Source organism: Vulpes lagopus, chromosome 6 (genome assembly GCF_018345385.1).
Source record: "Vulpes lagopus strain Blue_001 chromosome 6, ASM1834538v1, whole genome shotgun sequence".
In the NCBI taxonomy this organism is placed as follows: Eukaryota; Metazoa; Chordata; class Mammalia; order Carnivora; family Canidae; genus Vulpes; species Vulpes lagopus.
Genome location: NC_054829.1, coordinates 51,122,379 through 51,143,839, shown reverse-complemented (window position 1 = coordinate 51,143,839; position 21,461 = coordinate 51,122,379). Strand labels below are relative to the sequence as shown.

Sequence of the window (21,461 nt, the reverse complement as noted above, 5' to 3'; positions counted from 1 at the left end):
TGTACATTTTTTAGCTTTAAATAATTTTCATGACATTTGTCCAAGTCTAATATTTGTAATAATTGTTTTATGTATGTGTGCGCATGTGTGTGTATAATCACTGAAGTAAAAAGTTACCTTGCTATTTAATAGTTCCTTCCTTTTGTTAAAAGGATAAGACTATAATATGTAGGGAAAAGAGCTGTTGTGTGTGCGTGATTTTTAAATCTGCCATTTATTTTATTTGAGATAATACATTTGGAAGAAATAATAAATATTTTTTGACAAAAACTTCGAAGATTTTTAAACACCTTGTTTTATTTTCGTCAGAATCACTTGATGGCTGCCAGGAAAGCGTTTGACAAATTTTTCATACACTATCCGTATTGCTATGGTTACTGGAAAAAGTATGCAGACCTTGAAAAGCGGCATGACAACATTAAACAATCAGATGAGGTGCGTACATTACTGAATAAAATTATCTCCATTAGGTACTGTAAGCCAAATAATAACGAAACAAAATTTTTTTTTTTTTTTTTTTTTTGGCTGGCAGTACCTACGATTTATGGTCAAACAATTTTATAGGGTATTTTATTTGCATTTGTCACTCTTGTGGCATTTGTAGCTAATATTTTCTCTCTTTGTTGGCAGGTGCGTTAAACCTCTACAGTTTGTCAAGCTTTGCAGTGCAAGCCTCTGTATTACACTGCAGCTTAACAAGTAGGGCAGGGCTTTTCTCTCACTTACATTTATTTCTCATTTTCCAAACAATATAGTTGGTTTGCTAGTCACATTTGCTACGTCTTATTGCATTTTTGGTCAGACGCTGTCATTGATGCTCTAATGGGTCTGTGCCCTATGGTCTGTAACCCAAAGCCTGCCCACACAACCCGGTCAGAATGCAGGGACTGCTGCGCTTTGAAGATCAAGACTCTGCACGTGGGGATCAGAACATTGCCATGTTCTATCCAACCTCCACCCAAATGGTAATGGTAGATTATTTAAACAAAATTCCAGTAATTAGTATTTCTAAGGTTCACCGGATAACACAGTGTTGCCTCTCTGTTAAGAAATAATTAAATATTTGAAGTACAGTTTGTTGTTTTCTTCTTAGGTGTATCGGCGGGGGCTTCAGGCAATACCTCTTAGTGTTGACCTATGGATACATTATATAAACTTCTTAAAAGAAACACTGGACCCTGGTGATCCTGAGACAAACAGTACAATAAGAGGGTATGCTAAACATTGATATTCAAATGTATTCAAAGTAGAAATAAGTATTCTGATGTTGATAATAGAACTACTCATGAATGTTAAACTGTTTAACATAGATTTCTTTTTTACTATTTAAAAAAATGATACATGTAATAAACTTATACATGATTATAAAAATTGTGGATAATAATGTCCTTGTTTCATATTCTTGTTCCTTATGTCCCCAATCCCATTCCCTTCATGGTTTCTGAATTGTGTGTTCTCTCATATACATACATATTTGTACATATTTGATTTTTTTAATGTAATAGAATGTTTTAGAATCTCTCGTATTTTTTCAAGCATTGCAAAAGTATTTTGTGATATCATAGTACTGTATTTTATTTGACCAAATCTTTATTTATAGGAAATAATCAGTGGTGCAGTAAACATGTTTGTAGTTATCATTATTTATGTAGAGCATGCTAGAAGTGGAACTTTTGCCAAAGAGAAAACATAGCTAAGTTTTATCTAATGTATGTTCTTTCAAAAGTGGTATCAATTTTAAACTCCCACAGAATATGAGAGTAGTCATATTTTCTTTTAGTCGTGACACATTCTTTTTAACCTCCAGTGATCTCATTTTTTAATTTTTAAATTTTTAAAAAAAATTTATTTATTTACTCATGAGAGACACAGATAGAGAGGCAGAGAGACAGGCAGAGGGAGAAGCAGGCTTCCTGCGGGGAGCCTGATGTGGGACTTCATCCCAGATCCTGAGATTATGCCCTGAGCCAAAGGCAGATGCTCAACCACTGAGCCACCCAGGCGTCCCGATTATAGGAATTTTTAAATGTGTTTTTTATTTTTGTTTTTATCAAAGTATGTGCATATAGTTTAAAAAGTCACTGTTGAAACTGCTTGTAACAAAAAAGCAGTCTCTTTACCTCTCCAAGTATTTTAGCTGTTTCTACATTTTTATAATAGTAGCTTTTTCCTGGTCTTTCTTTCTCTTCATTACATCATGGTTTTGTTATGGTAGATGAGATTTTTAGTTCACTTATACCCTGTCTTCCCTTTCTTGTTTTTTCTAATATGGATACGTTTCAGGGCCTTTTATTTTTCCTTGAATTAATTACTGCTTTTCAACTCTCCCTTTTTCCTATTTGCTTAGTTTTCTTAGAAAGAAAACTTCCCACTCCCTCCAATAGCTACTTTTGGTAGTCAGTATTAATACTGACTTTCCACAATGTACAAATGCTAGGTAAGTTATTTTTTGGAAGCTAAAAAGTGTATATGTCTGGTGTTTTTTTTTTTTTTTTAAATTTTTTATTTATTTATGATAGTCACAGAGAGAGAGAGAGGCAGAGACACAGGCAGAGGGAGAAGCAGGCTCCATGCACCGGGAGCCTGATGTGGGATTCGATCCCGGGTCTCCAGGATCGCGCCCTGGGCCAAAGGCAGGCGCTAAACCGCTGCGCCACCCAGGGATCCCTGTCTGGTGTTATTTATGTAATCTGAAAATTGTGAAGGAGAATTCTACTCTGAAATTTGTAAATTGCATTTTTAACCTTTCCTCTTGGTGGATATCCCTCTTGGAACCTTGTCTTCTATAGTCTGGATTGGTTGCTCTGTTCTGTTTCTGCCATACAGCAATTATTTTGGGATTTCTTCTTCGTGATTCTAGGAAATATCTTTACCTTTTTCCTGGGATTTCAAGCTCTATTTTTGAGACTTTATTAGATCCTGTTTATTCTTGGCTTATGCCTACCTTTATTATTTATTTATTTATTTATTTATTTATTTATTAAATTTATTTTTTATTGGTGTTCAATTTGCCAACATATAGAATAACACCCAGTGCTCATTCCGTCAAGAGCCCATCACCCAGTCACCCGCACCCCTGCCCACCTCCCCTTCCACCACCCCTAGTTTGTTTCTCAGAGGTAGGAGTCTTTCATGTTCTGTCTCCCTTTCTGATATTTCCCATTCATTTTTTCTCCTTTCCCCTTTAATCCCGTTCACTACTTTTTATATTCCCCAAATGAATGAGACCATATAATGTTTGTCCTTTTCCAATTGACTTATTTCACTCAGCATAATACTCTCCAGTTCCATTCACGTCGAAGCAAATGGTGGGTATTTGTCGTTTCTAATGTTATGCCTACCTTTAGAGGAGTGTGTCCTATAACTTCTTGATAAAGGATTCTTGGATAGAAAAAAAAAAAAATAAGATTTTTGTAAGTTTGAAACACCCAGTTGATGGTCCAGTGAGGCATAGAATTTTGAATTGGAAGTAATTTTTCATTATGGCTTTGAAGGCATCTCTCCATTCTCTTCTAGCTTCTGGTGGTATTATTGAGAAGTATGATAACTCTGTGGCTTCCCTTTGTATGGCTTGTTTTTCCTCATGGGAGCTTTTAAAATCTTCTCTTTATCTTTGATATAAATGTGATTTTATAATGGTATGCTTTGGTGTGGGTTTTCTTTTTGTAATTTACTGTGCTTACTTAATAGACCTTTTCAATCTGTGGTGCTCACGTCTTTCTCTTCTGAGAAATGTTATTGGGGTGCTTACCTGGCTCAGTCAATACAATATGCAGCTCAATACAATATGCAGCTCCCCCAGGATGTTCATCCTGGGGTCATGAGTTGAACTCCAGGTTGGGCATAGAGTTCACCTTAAGAAAAATAATAAAATTAATAAATAATGTTATTGTGTATGTTCTTATGTTAATAATTTCTTTCCTGTGGTTTTCTCTATTATTTTTAATAGTTGGACATTAGATCTTCTGTTTTCATCATTTAATTTTTTTATTTTTTACTTGTCATATTTTGTTTGACTTTTTGAGGTATTTCTTTGATACTTATATTGGATTTTTAATATCTGCCATCATTTTTTTTTAATGTCCAAGAATCTTTCTTGTTTATTGTTCCTTTTCTTATATCTTCCTAGTCTTGTTTCTTGGCTTAATAATTTTTTTATTATTATTATTATTATTATTATTTTAATTTTTATTTATTTATGATAGTCACAGAGAGAGAGAGAGAGAGAGAGGCAGAGACACAGGCGGAGGAAGAAGCAGGCTCCATGCACCAGGAGCCCGATGTGGGATTCGATCCTGGGTCTCCAGGATCGCGCCCTGGGCCAAAGGCAGGCGCCAAACCGCTGCGCCACCCAGGGATCCCTTTTTTTTTAATTATTTTTAAAAAAAGTATTAAGAAGTGTTGGAAGTTTTCCTCTGCTCCCAGCACTGTTTCCTCTGAAGTTTTTTTTTTTTTTCTTTTCATCTCTGACTTGTCTGATTTCTGCTTATGTTAAGGATTATATTTTATTTTATTTTATTTTTATTTTTATTTTTTTAAATTTTTATTTATTTATGATAGTCACAGAGAGAGAGAGAGGCAGAGACACAGGCAGAGGGAGAAGCAGGCTCCATGCACCGGGAGCCCGACGTGGGATTCGATCCCGGGTCTCCAGGAATGCGCCCTGGGCCAAAGGCGGGCGCCAAACCGCTGCGCCACCCAGGGATCCCAAGGATTATATTTTAATAAACTGAATATAAGCTCTGTGTCTTGTATGCAGGCTATTATTAGCTGGCTTGGTGGGCTTCACAGTAGGGTGATCAAATGGCCACTCAGGTTTTTGTTGGGGGAGTTCCAGTGGTGGTATCCTTATGCCTTACTGTACCAGACAGATTCTCATTGAAGGATCATCTGATCTGCCTGGGGAATGTATACCTAGCTCCTGAAATCCCACAGCTGGGTATGAAAGGAAGTTTAAGATCTCTTACCATTCCTTAAGGCAAACCTTCTTGTAAACGTCTTGTCTTTAGTTCCTTACTTTCTTATCATACTTCCTCTCCCAACCTTCCTTCCCCCCCACATTTCTTAGTGTTTGTTTGGTGCTTTAATTTTCTGAATCATTTTGGGGTTCTGCAGGGGCAGTAACATGTATTTTATTGTCTTGAAAACTTCAGGTGCAAACATATACATGTGTACATGCATGCATATACACACTCTTAATCCTTTTATGTATGTTACCATATTTCTCCAGTTTTAGAACATTTTTAAACTTTGTTTAGGATGTCTTTTTATCGTTTTTTTAATCTTTTTTTTTTTTTTTTTTTTTTACTGTGGTTCAGTCTTTAATCTTTTATTGGTGTGAGTCTTGTGCCTGTCTTGCCAAGAATATATAAATCTGGTATTTTCTTCTAATTTTTTAAAAGTTTTTTTGTGTTATCATTCATCTGACATTTAAATCTGTCTTAAGATAGATTAACCTTTTATTTTGTCCAACTTTTCTGCATTGATTTAAAATTTCTTTATTATATACTAAATTCTCACATGTATACTCATCTGTTTTATTTTCTTGGAGCTATTATGTGACCTATTTTTCTGTTTCCTAGCCATCACCATACTGTTAATTCCTATAGTTTCCTAATTTCTTTTGATACTTTTCAGGAAATGCCCTCTGCATTGGTTTTTTGGTATGTTAGCCGAATGTTAAATGTTAGAATATGTTTCACCTGTTCCAGTCAAAATTTGTTAGAGCTTTGATTGGAATCCTATTAAAGTTGTAGATTAATTCAGATAGTGTAGTTTTATACCATTAAAAATCCCTCTTGAATGTATTCATTTTGAAAATATGTACCTAAAAGTTTTATCCAACTGGGATATCAAATCCAATGATTAAAATTGCTTACAAAAATCTCTTGAAATGAGTTAGGTAGTTTAAAAGCACATGGTAGTGGTGGTGGTAGTGGTGTTTGTTTTGTTTTGTTTTGTTTCTTAGTAATCTGTAATTTTAGAATCAGAAGAGAACTTCTGAAAGTTTTGAAATGTATGTATACTTTTCATTACCTTACAAGGCAGTTGGGTCCCTTCTTGGAGAGTTACTTTGCCAGAAAATGATTCTTTAAATTGAGATAAAATTTGTCTCTTCTGCTGTAAATGAATCTATTCAACAAACATTTCAAGTTTCACACATATTTAAATGTCTACATTGTCACTCTGTATGTTTGCAATGTGTATGTTTTGCATTATAATTCTGTATAAGATAAAATTACATAAAAGTATACATATTCTATGTTTACTTACTCTTTAAAAAGTAGCTATCATACACTTTTCTGTTATTCCTTCTGCCTTTTACTCCCTACTTGTATAGGAACGGATGAATGTAATTTTGACTTTAGCGTGATCTTTTGAAATTTAAAGATAATGTTTTATTTTTATTTTTATTTTTTCTTAAATTGAAGTATAATTGATATATATTAGTTTCAGTTGTACAACCTAATGATTTGATGTTTATATATTTTGCAAGGTATAGAAATAATATTTTAAAAGTGATTTTATTTTGGAAAGATAACTTAGAGGTAATTTAATTTTTCAGAACTTTCGAGCATGCTGTTCTAGCTGCAGGAACAGATTTCCGATCTGACAGACTGTGGGAAATGTATATAAACTGGGAAAATGAACAGGGAAACCTGAGAGAAGTTACAGCTATATATGATCGTATTCTTGGTATTCCAACACAGCTGTATAGTCACCATTTTCAGAGGTGGGTGGAAAAAATCTGATCATTAAAATATATTTGATTATTCAGGTAATTAATTAGCATTGAGGATTATAATTCTCTTGAAATGTGAGATTCTTTTAGATACAAACAGGAATAAATTTTCTTGCTGATAACCACAATTTATGCACTTTTAAATTTTGACATTTTTCCATATACTTTATGAAATGTTTAGGAATTTTACTACTTTTAAACAGAAATTTTTCTTTATCCATTTTATGGATTAAGAATAATGGGAATTCTATCTAAGACATTTCAGAGTAGATATTTCAGTGTGAAGGAATGAGAATAAAGAACCTAAGTTTAACTATTCTTTGTGGTACTAAGTTAATAGAGTACATGGCACAGAAAGATGCTTGTTTAAAACTTAATGATTTATTTGGGGTTCCTTGGCGTGGGCTCTCTGTGGAGCATGTGACTCTTGATCTCAGGTTTGTAAGATCAAGCCCCATGTTGAGTGTAAAGTTACTTAAAAAAATTATTTTTCAAAGATTTTATTTATTTATTAGAGAGAGTACACTAGAGAGAGAGCAAGCACAAATTGGGGGCAGAGGTAGAGGGAGAAGCAGGCTCGATTGAGTTCATAGGCCTTGATCCCAGGAACCTAGGATCATGACCTGAGCCAAAGGCAAATGCCTAACTGACTCACCCACCTGGGCACCCCTAAAAAATAAATCTTAAATAAAAAACAACTTAATGGTGTACTAACAGTACATTCTTGTGATTCATATAATACCTTATACCAAATGGTGAAAGATGATTTCACATAGTAGGTCTAAATCTGTTTATATTCAATTAAAAGTAATTCCATTTAAATTTTTCACTATGATTTTCTGTCATGATTGGTATCATTTCGTTTTTATGCATATTTGAAAACAGCTAATTTTGTGTGATGTGATTTCCATGTTCTGTTTTCTGCTGTACTCAAAATATCCCACTGATAAAGACTCAATGTCCTTCTGAACAAGAAAGTTTGTATTGCAAGTATTTGCTGTGTTGATACGTACTTGCATTTTTTTAGCCAACATATTTTCTACATTTTTGCTATAACTTTTATAAGTAGTATAGTGTTAGGGCTTATAAACTTAGGTTCTTTTTAAGTAAGTGTTTTTCTAAATTTTTCTTTACTAAAAAAGTAGAGGACTGTTTGAAACATCTAAAAAGTTATGTGGATCAATTTGCTAAAGAGAGCAGAAGTTATGCAGATCCAGGTTAGGAATAGGAATTGTGTAGATCTGAATATACTGTCTCTCTTTTTTATGGAATAGAGGAGATGCCCAGGTTTCTAGAGTGTAATGACCTAGGAAGACACTTGATAAAGACCTAAAACTTGACACATGGAAATGCTTGATGAATATTTGGTTTTTTGTTTTTTAAAGATTTTATTTATTTATTTATTCATGAGAGACACAGAGAGAGAGAGAGGGGCAGAGACATAGGCAGAGGGAGAAGAAGCAGGCTCTATGCAGGGAACCCGACGTGGAACTCGATCCCGGGTCTCCAGGATCACACCCGGGCCAAAGATGGCACTAAACTGTTGAGCCACCAGGGCTGCCCTGAATATTTGTTGAATAAGTGAATACAAAGGTTTTAAAAATCCTTATGAGGCAAAGAGGATGCCTTCTCCTAAACCAATTCTTCTAGGATCTACAGTATACAATAAAGTCTATGATGATAAGAATTTTATTTTTGGTAAGAAAAATAAAATATAATTAGGAAGCACTTATTACATAGCATTTGCTGTATGCCAGATGTTGTTCTGAATGTCAGATAATATTTTTAATCCCCACAACAAGCCGGTGAGGTATAGGTACTTTTATTATCCCCATTTTATGGAAGTAGAGTCACAGAAAGATTAAAATACTTGCATGAGGTTGCAGAGTTAGTGGTTGGAAGCTGATTGGAACCTTGATAATGTGGCTCCAAAGTTCTTAGTGTAGTCTCCTCCAAATCTTTCTTTTTGTTGTTAAATCAATATCCCACTGGGTTTTAAAAATTGCATATATGCTTATAGATATTAGTTGATTATATTACACATACTGCACTTTAATCTGCTTTTTCTTTTAATATATTGACAACCACTTTTCTAATCAATGTATGTAGCAAACACACATGTGGTGTTTAAGTAAATCTTAGGACATGACCTACTGCTTTGAGAACTAGTGGAATGTGTTCTTTTGCCTAATATATTCCTCCTGTTTGGTCATTTATTTAGTGCTTGCTATGTAAAGATTGTATGCCATTTAAGTTGTAGAAATAAGGGCTCAAAGAAGCTTTGTGTGAATGGTGTTGGCCCTCAAGCTGGTCAGAAGTATAGAGGAGGAAGCATATGTTTAAAACAAGTGTTCAGGGACACCTGGGTGGCTCAGTTGGTTGAGCATGATTTTCAGGTCTTGTGGAGGTTGCTGGGTTCTGGGATTGAGACCTGGGTCAAGCTTCGTGTTATGCTCCGTTGTGAGTCTGTTTGGGGTTCTCTCTTTCCCTTTCTCTCTGCCCCTCCCTCCACTTGTGTGCATGTGCACTCTCTTTCCTTGCTCTCAAATAGATAAATCTTATAAGAAAAGTGTTCTAAGTGATGTAATAAAAGTATTTCTGTTGTGTAGGTTTGTACGTTGGATGTATACTGATGACATTATCTCTAAGAAAATAGGTAGTTTAAAATTTTCCTTAGCATGAGAGTTTGTGATGTTGATCTAACTTCTCAGACCCAGTCTCTGGTATTCCTAAGCTCCAGACATATGTAAATACTGATAATTTCCCAGTAGGCACTGTTGTTTTGTACTTCTGTGGCTGTAATACCTTTTCTATTTGCCATTTTTCTGGTTAACTTATATTACTCAAAACCATACAGTATGCTTAATGTCTTCTGTGTGAAACTTTATCTAGTTTGCCAAAATAGGAAGTCTTTGTTCTGTCATTTGTGCCAGCACTTTGCCTATTTATTTACATTTATATATATATATTTAAGAATTTATTTTAGAGAGAGAGCGAGCAGAGGTGGGGGGATGACAGGAGGGGAGATGGGGAGAGAGAGAGAAACTTTAGCAGACTCCATGCTGAGTGAGCATGATCCTGAGATTGTGAGCTGAGCTGAAACCAGGGCTGGAGGCTTAACTGACTGCATCACCCAGGTGCCCCAGCATACATTTAAACATTAATAACACTGCTTTGAAATTATGTCTCTTCTATACCACTCTGTACATCTGTCAGTTTCTGAGGCTTATTCTTTTTTATCCTAAATATGAAGGAATAGGGCTCAATACATATTAGACACTCAGCCATTCTTTATTGAATAAATTAGCTTTATAGTAGGAAAGGCTGATAAAAAAATTACTGCTTAGTATTAATATTTTATCCCCATTTGAAACAGTTTCTTAGATAATGTAGTCAATTTGTGCTCTGTAAATAGTTAGGAATTTTATCCTTTTTTTTTAAAATTTTTATTTATTTATGATAGTCACAGAGAGATTGAGAGAGAGAGAGGCAGAGACATAGGCAGAGGGAGAAGCAGGCTCCATGCACTGGAAGCCCGACGTGGGATTTGATCCCGGGTCTCCAGGATCGCGCCCTGGGCCAAAGGCAGGCGCCAAACTGCTACGCCACCCAGGGATCCCGAATTTTATCTTTTTTAAAGCTTTTTATTTGTATCGTAACAGTTTTGAGTTTTAATATTTATCTGAATAATAAATCTGTTCATTTTCTTACTATGCTTTTGAAGATTACTTCCTAATTTTTTTTTAATTAAGGCAGTCTGTATTTTTTCTGTCCCAGTGGTAAAATGGATCAAGTTTAAGCTTCTGTATCCATTGATTCTGCAAAATCTAGATTAGATTCCAATATTATTTATATATATTTGTGAGAGCCTTAAAATCCATGAAAATTGCGGTGTCAATAGCCGAAATCAGTTTTAAGAAACTTGGGGAAAAGCCTGTAAGATTGGAAGAGAAGGTACATGTACAAGTATGTCTAATAATTAGAAGAAGTCAGTCTAGGTCAGAATATGAAAGGCTATCTAAGGAATTGGATTTTAGCCTGAATGCAGGGTAAATGTACAGAAGTTATTGTAGCAGGAGGGAGATGTGATCATATTTGCTATTTTGGTTTCTTTTTTTTACTTCTTTTAAAAAATTATTTGTTTCTTTATGAGAGACACACAGGGAGGCAGAGACATAGGCAGAGGAAGGAGCAGGGTGCATGCAGAGAGCCTGATGCAGGACTCGATCCCAGGACCATGGGAACACACCCTGAGCCAAAGGCAGATGCTCAACCACTGAGCCACCCAGGCATCCCTTTTTTGTTTACATTCTGATAACATTCTTGATAGTATTAGGGTTGAGATGGACATAGTGATACTAGAGACTACAAGCCCAGTTTATGTTTATCCAGTGAAAAATGAGAAGGACATGAAGATGTATTTAGAAGGTAGAATCAATAGGACCTGGTACCCAATGGAATATAAGTGATAAATAGGGTCAAAGAGATTTAGAAACTGAGTGGTTGGCAGTACCATTAATCAAGATTAGAAATGCTGAGGGTGTTGATTTGTGCATAAAAATTACATAATATAGTTCAAGATATTATACATAATGTTCCAAATTTAGATAGTGTAGCTGTTTTACCTCTTCAACTTGGTGTTTTTGATTAAAATTTGCATATATATATATATATACACACACACACACACACACACACACACATATATAAAGTATGTAAAAGTGAAGTGACTGTTTTTCAAACCACTCTTAGTTTAACCTATTTCCTTGTGCAGAGTTTTGGCAATTGGATAGACTAATTTAGAATTGAGGAAAACCGTATGGGCTTGAGTTAAAGTTTTGAGAGTCATCATAGTATGCTTATTATTTTTGTATTAATTAGATGGGTTGGGAAGGAAATGAAAATAGTTGAGAACAAAATGCTAAGTGGAATCCTTGGCAGTTGTAACATTTAGAGGCTGATAGGAAGGGAGAATTCTCAGAGATCAAGGATTGGTCAAAGGCTTGGAGGAAAACCAAGAGAAATGTAACTCAGAGCCAAGGATTAAGAAGGTTCCAAAAAGAAAGCATGGCTAAAGGTCTTAAGTAGTGAAGACATTCATAGGGTATAGACTGTTCTATGAAACAGGTGTCCATTTTAGTTTTGCATGTAAGAGGCACTGGGTGACTTTAATTAGGGCAATTTCTTTGGAGTGTTTGGCACAGACACAGATTAAGGGGTAATTAGGAGGTGGGGAAGGAACTGCAAACATTCGTTGATCATTTACAAATGATCATTTATATTTTACATAGGGATTATATTTAATTTTAAAGTCATTTTGCAAAATAGTATTGTGCCATTTTACACATGAGAAAACTAAGACTTAAAGAGGGAAAAACTTCCTTTAGGTCAAATAACTAATAATGGAGAGAATTAGAATTTGAATTTATGCTCTCCAGGCCTTCTCCATTCTACTGCAAAGGCATGAAAGAAATGAAGATGTCTATAGATTGTTTCATCAAGTGGTAGGTTTTTACTATAAAAAAGGAGACTTTGGTGTTTTAAATCAGAGTTTTTTTGGAAAAGAAATATGTAGTAGGAATTGAACATGGGATCTAAAATTATGCTTCATATATAGGGCATTTATTTTTATTGTCTTCTCTTAGATTTAAAGAACATGTACAGAATAACTTGCCTAGAGATCTTCTAACTGGCGAACAGTTTATTCAGCTGCGAAGGGAATTAGCTTCTGTAAATGGACATAGTGGTGATGATGGTCCTCCTGGTGATGATCTACCATCGGGAATTGAAGACATTACTGATCCAGCAAAGGTAACCAGACTTACTGAAAAATCCTTCAGTGGATGAGAAACTAGACTTTGTATTTCTTGACTGCATGTGTTGAATGATTTGTGGCTCATATAAAATTAGTTTCTGATTAAGGCAAGTGGGAATTCTTGAGCTTTAGTGTGGTTTTAAATACAGATTTAAGGTAAGAGAATCTGTTTTACTATGAGAGATACCTGGAAATAGCTTAAAAGGGACATTTTGTCTGTGTGATGATCTACTAGTCCCCTATTAAACACAAACACACACAGAGAGTGGTTTATTAGGAAATTCTGTTATAAATTTTAGTATTGTTAATTGTACTTTGCACATAATTGTTAACAGTTTAAAACTTAACACTATTCTAAGATTTTAAAGTAGATGTGGATAATACTTAAATGTAAGCAATAATATGAAAAATTTCAGTATATAAGTTGTGTGATTTAAATTTTTTTCTTTTTCTTCCCAAGCTAATTACGGAAATAGAAAACATGAGACATAGAATCATTGAAATTCATCAAGAAATGTTTAATTATAATGAGCATGAAGTTAGTAAAAGGTGGACATTTGAAGAAGGTGTAAGTGTTTTTGTTTTGTAATAGGCTTCAAAATATAAAGATAGGAATAATGTGTTTTTCTTTCAGTTTTGAATAATGTCTCTACTACTTTTTTTTTGTTCAAGTAATAACTTAAGATTTTTGCCCCATTTACCTCTAGCGTTATTCATTTCCCATAATCAATTTTATCATTTTCCATTGTCAATTTTAGAATCTCATAGAATGAATTCAGATTTACTTGAGTTGGAATATACCTATTTAATCTGAACATTTTATTACAGTCAGTTTTTAAAATCAACTTGAGTTCATACTTTAGGTACAACAGATGCACCCATTTTAGATATAAAATACTGTAGTAAAATGAGGGTTTCCCTCCACAGATTCTAGTTCTTAATTTGTTTTTTAAACAGCTTTATTGAGAAAGAATTCACTTACCATATAGTTTATCCATTTAAAGTATACAATTTCAGTAGTTTTTTAGTGTATTCACAGATACATACAGCCATCACTGTGGTCCATTTTGGAACATTATCACCTTACAAAGAAACCCCTTACCTTTTAGCTGTCATTCCTCTACTCCCTCACCTGTCTGTTCTACCTCTCATTCCCAGTCCTAAGGTAGCACCAACCTTTCTGTTTCTATAGATTTTCCTGTTCTGGCCTTTCATATGAGTGGAATCATTACAGTATGTGGTATTTTTGTGACTGGCTATGCGGTTCGACATGTATATGCACATTACAGTGCATCACAGCAATCAGGATATGGAACTAGTCTGTTATCTCAGAAAGTTCCTTTGGCCCCTTTTCATTTGGTAACCCTCACCCCACTCCTAGTGCTAGGCAACTACTGGTCTGCTACCTGTTATATAGTATAATTGTTCAGTTTTAAAATACTCAACAAAGGAAAAAATTTCCTCAACATAAAGGAAATTTTGTAGTGCCATTACAGTTACTAAATAAATGGAAAATACATTCTATTTCTTCAGTTTGTAAAGCCTTAAAAATTTTAATTTTAAAAGTTTTGATCACGAAATATGGTGATTAAAATTTTTTGGCTCACCATAATTACACACATAATTTAGATAATTTGTATTGTTATATGTTCATGCATTTTCTGGTGTTGGTATTGATTTACTTTCATTCCTATGTCATACTTTTTTTTTTCCTACCGTACTTTTATTACAGATTAAAAGACCTTATTTTCACGTGAAACCATTGGAAAAGGCACAACTAAAAAACTGGAAAGAATACTTAGAATTTGAAATTGAAAATGGGACTCATGAACGAGTTGTGGTTCTCTTTGAAAGATGTGTCATATCATGTGCCCTCTATGAGGAGTTTTGGATTAAGGTAAGAAAATTAGATGCTCTGAAACTTGAACATATTATAAACATTGATCTAGTGACTAACCTTTTTTGTACTTCTGTTGAATGTTGTTCATATAACTATATCTGTTGCATTAGGAGATGGTCTGCTTGCAACCAGATTTGACTGCTGCATATGCCAACCTCGTTGCCTCTCTTCGTCCTTCCTTACAGAAACTAGTCTAGTGGTTCAATAAAGGTGCTGAATGGGTTTACAAATAGAATTTTATCGTTCTGTCACATATTTAATGGCTTGTTCAACTGTAAATTATTCAGTATTTCCTCTGTTTCTGTATGTAGTATGCCAAGTACATGGAAAACCATAGCATTGAAGGAGTGAGGCATGTCTTCAGCAGAGCTTGCACTATCCATCTCCCAAAGAAACCCATGGTGCATATGCTTTGGGCAGCTTTTGAGGAACAGCAGGGTAAGAATGAGGAAACTCAGTTGATATTTTTTGGATTTTAAGTTACTTCAGGATAAAGTTAAAGGAGTTGAGTCTTGGGATGGTGTAAAGCAGAGGTCAATAAGCTTTTTTCTGTAAAGGGCCAGATAGTAAATTCTTTAGGCTTTACAGGCCATTGCTCTCTTTTCTGATGACTCTGCCATTATATCCCCAAAGCATCTATAGATAATAAACAAATGAGCGTGGCTCTTTTCAGTTTTAAATAAAAAAACAGGCAGAGGGCTGAATTTAGCCTGTGGACTGTCATTTGCCAGTACCTTGTTGCATAAAGGATATCTCAGAGGTTTAAACAAAAGCATAAACATTTAATTAACATTTCTAGGTAATATTAATGAAGCCAGGAATATCTTGAGAACATTTGAAGAATGTGTTCTAGGACTGGCAATGGTTCGTTTGAGAAGAGTAAGTTTAGAACGACGGCACGGAAATATGGAAGAAGCTGAACATTTGCTTCAGGATGCCATTAAGAATGCCAAATCAAATAATGAATCATCATTTTATGCTATCAAACTAGCCCGACATCTTTTTAAAATACAAAAAAACCTTCCCAAATCAAGAAAGGTGCTTTTGGAAGCAATCGAAAGAGACAAAGTAAGTATTCGTATTTTAGAATATCTTCCATAAACAAAACAAAACAATGGCCGTTGTTTGTTTTCTCATTTTGGCAACTGTGATGAAAGATTTGCTCTGTATGTAATATATTTTATTACTACATGAAGACAGCAGTCCCTCTAAACTGATGTTGCCATTGTTTAAAAATGTTTTGAAAAAAATGTTTTGAATTAAAAGGTTGAGAAAATTAAGATTCTTGGATTAAAAAGTGTTGCAGACATTGTGACACTTTATATTTCCCTCATGTTGAGAAATTTTATAGCAAATTTACTGATTATTGTAGGTAGAGAGCGTGGGAGAGAGAATACCTTATAAACAACTATAACAGTGAGATTCTCCTCCAAAATATTTCACTTTATCAGTCGGTTAAAGCCAGTGTTTTTTATATTTTTCACTTTTTTAGATTTTAAGCTAATGCCAGGGCTGTTTAAGACACAGGCTTATTTTTTATTTTATTATTTATTTTTTATTTTTATTTATTTTTATTATTTTTTAATTGAAGTTCAGTTTGCCAACATATAGCATATCACCCAGTGCTTATCCCATCAAGTGCCCCCCTCAGTGCCCATCACCCAGTCACCCAAGACACAGGTTTGTAACAGTGTGTTTCCAGCTGCAGTTTAAGATGATTATAGTTGTAAAAATTTAAATTACTGGGAACTGTAGAAACCATTTTTTGATGCTTATTTTATATTTGGCCTGGTAGGCCAAGGCTCATTAAACCCAAGGTAGGATATAGGCTTTTAACTTACAGGTATTTAACAGTTTGCATTGTTTGGGAGATACTAGGATGATGTCCTTACTTATCAATGTGCTAATGTTTTTTTTCACCTGTTTTGATGTATGCTCAAAACATTTAGTGTGTTACATTTTAATATGATTTTCTTTTCAAATTTAGACATTAAAATGAAGGCATTTTAAGTATATATTCTAATGAAAGTATCTTAGAAATATTATTAATTGATACTGCTTTTTACACAGGAAAATACAAAGTTATACCTCAATTTACTTGAAATGGAATATAGTGGTGACCTCAAACAAAATGAAGAAAATATCCTAAATTGTTTTGACAAAGCTATACATGGTTCATTACCTATTAAAATGAGAATTACATTTTCTCAGAGAAAAGTGGAGTTTCTTGAAGATTTTGGTTCAGATGTTAATAAGTAAGATCTTAATTATATATTATCTATTTGTATAGTAAATGAGCATTGATAATTTTGGATGAGAGTTTGATGATCAGTACAAATTAATATATTAAATTTAAGATGTGTGTCTAGGTTATTTTTTCCTTAAATATATGGGGGGTAATTCAATTTTGCAAATATGTATGTGTTTAACAGGATATATGGTTTGTGTTTCCTTCAAAATTGTTTTCAAAATTTTAGCATGGTAATGTAAACAATGAGAGATGGCAGGAAGCAGTAATTCCATGAAAAAAAGAAATGGATCAAGGATTGAACCCTAAAACACAAACAGTATATAGGCCATGAAAGGTAGATGGGATTAATCAGAGATAGGGATGCTGCTTTATTTCTGATCAGAGAAAATAGATCTGGTTGCACAAATCATGCCTAATGAACTCATTTTCATACATTTTAAGAAGCTGAAAGTTGAGGGTAGCAGAAGGATTTTACTCTAGGGCATTTGGAAAAAAAGCTTATGATTTATTTTTGCAAAATAGAAGTATTGATTAGAGTATTGCTGCTGTTTCATTCTTAACTGATTCTAGTAGGGAACTTATCCCAGTTCTTGTCTCTTTTCTAATTACCCTAATATAGATTTCCATTGAAAACAGTTCTTGATAAAATGAGGATTATTTATGTGGCTGTTTTACATATGTTTGTATACATTTTTGATGGCTGAGTAAAGTTTTAGTTAAACTAAAAAACATTTTAACATAATTTTTAATACAATTGTATATATGTGCTTGACATATTAAATCTGTTATATGAATTATCTAGTGTAAAATATGGAACAGTCTAATGAAAGTATAGATACTGTTTTGTTGTTTGTTGGTATTGTTCTTTTAATAGGTGAAGAGAGGCTTAAAGAGATTAGAAGTTTTTCCAAGGTCAGTTAGCTCTTATTACATTGTGCAACTGGGATTAGAATTTGCTTCAGAGTCTGTGCTTCTAACCACGTGGGCTGTATATTTAGTGTCTTTGTTTTGTACTGAAGAAAGTACACAAAAGAAATGGGAATTTAATTCTAGGTTTTAGTCTAGTTGGGTGGTTTGATGATCAGAGGAAATATGTTAGGTATATGAGGTGGTACTGTTAAGGCTGTGATTTCTGCGGTAAGAATGGATTTGTCATCCTTCGAAGAGGAGATGAGGCTTCGTTTAGTTACTGGATTCTGACAGAGGATAAAATGGTGGAAGTTAAGCAGTACCACAACTGATGGTAGGAAGCTATTCGAGTTTTGACTGAAATTAAATGACATACTTAAATTTGGCAGTAATATGTGGACAAATCTGAGTCGTAACACAAAGATGCCAATTAGGCCCCTCAAAATACAGAGGTTTTGCATATCAGGTCTTAAGATTTTTATAGTTGAGATTTTGAAAAGAATTGACTGAAAAATAAATGAGCTTAGAAGTTAAGGTAGCAGTATAATGTATTGGTAAGAATTGGTTTAATTCAGACAAATACACGCTTAAATCTTAACTGTGTCACTATTTGTGTATTTCTCAGTTTTCAAATTTTCTCATGTTATGATTGAATCTCTCAGCACCTAATGCACAGGTTGTTAAAAGCCTTAAAAAAATTAGTACATTTAAAGTGCTTGATGAGTAAACACTTTAACCAGAGATTGCTGGTATTAACAATTTTATAGTGTCTTAAACATTTTGGAATAGAGTTACTGGTTGTTATTAGATGTGTATGTATGCAGGCTGCTCAGGGAAGTTGTATATGCATGTAAAGTGTTAATGGTCATTCCTCAGAAATGTTAATTATCTGTGTTCAAGTTTATGATTACCTTAAAAATAAGGCCATTTGTCTTTATAAAAAAATATTTCAGAAAATGGTAAAAGGAAACAATCTTTAGGATTTTACAGTCAGTTTGGCTTCAAGTGACATCGTTTTTGAAGTTCTGAGTTCCAGGTGAGACTTAATACACATATCATGTTAGAATGTTTTTATTTAATAAGTTATCTTAAAAAAAAAAAAAAGATTTGAGAAAGAGAGCATGCAGGGGAGAGGGGCAGAGGGAAGGGGAGAGAGTCTTAAGCAGACTTTGTGCTGAGCACACATCCCGACACATGACTTGATCTTACAACCCAGAGAGCATGACCTGAGCTGAAACCACGAATTGGATGCTTAACAAACTGTGTCACGCAGGTGCCTCCTGAAAATTATCTTTTTAATCAGTGATAACAGTTATATTGTAGTTTTTTTTTATATTGTAGTTTTGTATTCGTTTTAATTCAGTTTATCATATGGCCAAAGTTTAAATATATTTTATCCTGATATCAAGGATCTTTAATAAGCATTGTTAAATTAGATCTCAAAAATATGTAAATTACAAAATGGTCAGGACTCTTTTGCCATGGACAAAAACACATTCTCAAGATCACTATCTTAGTTATATAATAATTTCCTAGGCAGGTGTTCCACATGTGTTAGAAATGATCCCAAAGATAGCTCTTGACCAATATCCCATCAGTTTCAGCCAACTGTAGTATAGAGAACAGGCATTTTCTAGTAGCTCAAAAATCCCAGGACTGACTAAACGTTTTGGTTTGGGTCATAGGCTCACGCTAAACCAATTCTTGGTCAGGGTATATAGTACTGGCCAGTCCTGAACCCCTGAAGCCTCATTTTGAATCACATGGTCTGAGAAGGAAAGTGCAGAGTAGTGGTTTCCCAAAGGAAATACATTGGAAAAGTAGCTAGCTGGGAGGTTTGCTTACTGGTTCATCTCACCAAAAAAAAAAAAAAAAAAAAAAAAATCAATGTTCATTGCAACATATTTTTATTTCCAAGTGGAAATAAGTCCAAAACTTTATGAATTTAACAGTTTGATTTTTGTATATTCTAGAGGATTTTTTTTCCTTTCAGGCTTCTGAATGCTTATGATGAACATCAGACACTTCTAAAAGAACAGGATTCTTTAAAAAGGAAAGCAGAAAATGGGTAAGTAACTCCTTGAATTGGGAAGGGATGCTTAAAAGACACTTCATTTCATATTATGGTAATTTAAATAGTTTATATTCACGATTTGAAAAAAAAAATCATACAAAACTGAGTGGTTAAGAACTTTACTAAAACAAATGTACATAGATATAAATGTACCCATTCACCCATTTGTCTTAAAAGTACTTACCTGTTGGAATTTTGAAAGTTTCTTTTTTGTCCTTTTATTTAGATCAGAAGAACCAGAGGAAAAGAAAGCTCATACAGAAGATACAAGTTCATCATCTACACAGATGATTGATGGTGATTTACAGGCAAATCAAGCTGCATATAATTATAGTGCCTGGTATCAAGTGAGTTCACATAATTGAATTCTTTGTGCATAGATGTTATTAGAAAAGCATAAATTAAGAGTTTTTTTTTTTTAAACAACTACTTCTATTCTAGACTGTATAATTGTCTTTTGTGGTTAAGTCTTAGAATTTTAGCAGTGAACACATGCTTGTTTTCTTAAACATATTCTCTTTAATTACTTTTATAAATAGAACTCAGCCAGTTCTAGCATGCTAACATGTGTGCTTTTTTCCTTTCAGTACAATTATCAGAATCCTTGGAATTATGGACAGTATTACCCTCCCCCTCCAACCTGATGAGAAAATGTATCAGATGGAATTTGTGAAAGATATGAAATTATTTTTTTTTAATGAGGGATGTAAACATAGCATAAGCTTGTTGTATTTGATAACTTGTCTTCCTGTTTCTGTGTAACATGATTTGTTTAGTAATAGGGGAAGAAATGTCACTTATTAGCTTACCACAGATACTATTTCCTACCATTTATAAAATTTACTTTTTATTGGAGAACTATTTTTTTGATTTTTGCATTAAGTGGTCTAGAATTCTTTTGCAATGCATTTGCAACAGAGTTTTGTAGCCTTAAGGGGTAGGAAAAAAAATAACTGACTGTAAATCATGTCAGTGTAGTACAAGATTCTGAAAATACATAAGGGCTGGTTATTAAGGATTTACCTCTGTAAAAAAAAAATGGATTTTTAAACTTTGATGACAGGGTTTTGTCTGTTTCAATTATCCTTGTGAATTTGGATCTAACTGCAGAAAAGATACACTATTAAATACTATGTCTTGGGATAGAGATTATAAATGAAAAGGAATGTTTGCATCCCTTTTAAAAAATGAAAATCATATCAAAAGTAAGCTGTTTCAGGAGACTTTGTATTTAGAATATTCATGTAAAACTTGTGAGCAAGCTTTCATTTTGATCAAACTGATCATCTTCATTTTTGTAATAAAACTGAAGATTCCTCAATGAATTGTTATTAATTTATTGGGGGGGAGGAGGTGGATCACCTAACAATATCAACTTTATTAATCATGATTAGTGGTTTATTGGTTTAAGTATACTTTTTTTGAACTTAGTTATCTTCTTGTCAGGATTAAACCATTTAGCTTTTTGCTTCCTCAGTTTCTGTGCTTGTTTTCTCATTATACAGACACATTTAAAGATTTTTTTTAAGAGGAGGGGCGCCTGGGTGGCTCAGTTGGTTGATCGTCCAACTCTTGATTTCGACTCATGTTGATATCTCAGAGTCGTGAGATGGAGCCCCACATGAGGCTTTGTGCTCAGTGGGGAGTCTGCTTAAGATTGTTTCTTCTTCCTGCCCCCCCCAACCTGTGTGCGTGGTCTCCTTTTATTTTTTTATTTTTTATTTTATTTTTTTAATTTTTATTTATTTACGATAGTCACGGAGAGATAGA

General features: G+C 33.8%; 1 protein-coding gene and 1 non-coding gene across 6 annotated transcripts in view; both read left to right on the top strand.

Moving 5' to 3' along the window:
• Nucleotides 1-21,012, top strand: part of PRPF39 (pre-mRNA processing factor 39) — a 37,981-nt gene extending 16,969 nt beyond the window's left edge. Inside the window, exons 1-14 of one of the 5 annotated variants that reach the window (XM_041759251.1) lie at nt 310-435; nt 631-699; nt 803-965; nt 1,094-1,212; nt 6,566-6,733; nt 12,388-12,553; nt 13,018-13,125; nt 14,290-14,454; nt 14,769-14,895; nt 15,257-15,525; nt 16,528-16,712; nt 19,611-19,685; nt 19,918-20,038; nt 20,279-21,012. In XM_041759251.1, coding sequence (XP_041615185.1) covers nt 879-965; nt 1,094-1,212; nt 6,566-6,733; nt 12,388-12,553; nt 13,018-13,125; nt 14,290-14,454; nt 14,769-14,895; nt 15,257-15,525; nt 16,528-16,712; nt 19,611-19,685; nt 19,918-20,038; nt 20,279-20,335 — 1,647 coding nt within the window. In that variant the 5' untranslated portion in view covers nt 310-435; nt 631-699; nt 803-878 and the 3' untranslated portion in view covers nt 20,336-21,012. Of the gene's footprint in view, nt 1-309; nt 966-1,093; nt 1,213-6,565; nt 6,734-12,387; nt 12,554-13,017; nt 13,126-14,289; nt 14,455-14,768; nt 14,896-15,256; nt 15,526-16,527; nt 16,713-19,610; nt 19,686-19,917; nt 20,039-20,278 lie in introns of those variants that run through there. The other 4 variants (XM_041759250.1, XM_041759252.1, XM_041759248.1 and 1 more) reach the window with 4 other exon arrangements.
• LOC121494110 lies at nt 15,597-15,682 on the top strand. Its single transcript, XR_005988747.1, has one exon. It is a non-coding gene; the product is annotated as a small nucleolar RNA SNORD127 (small nucleolar RNA).
• Nucleotides 21,013-21,461: the final 449 nt, after the last annotated feature.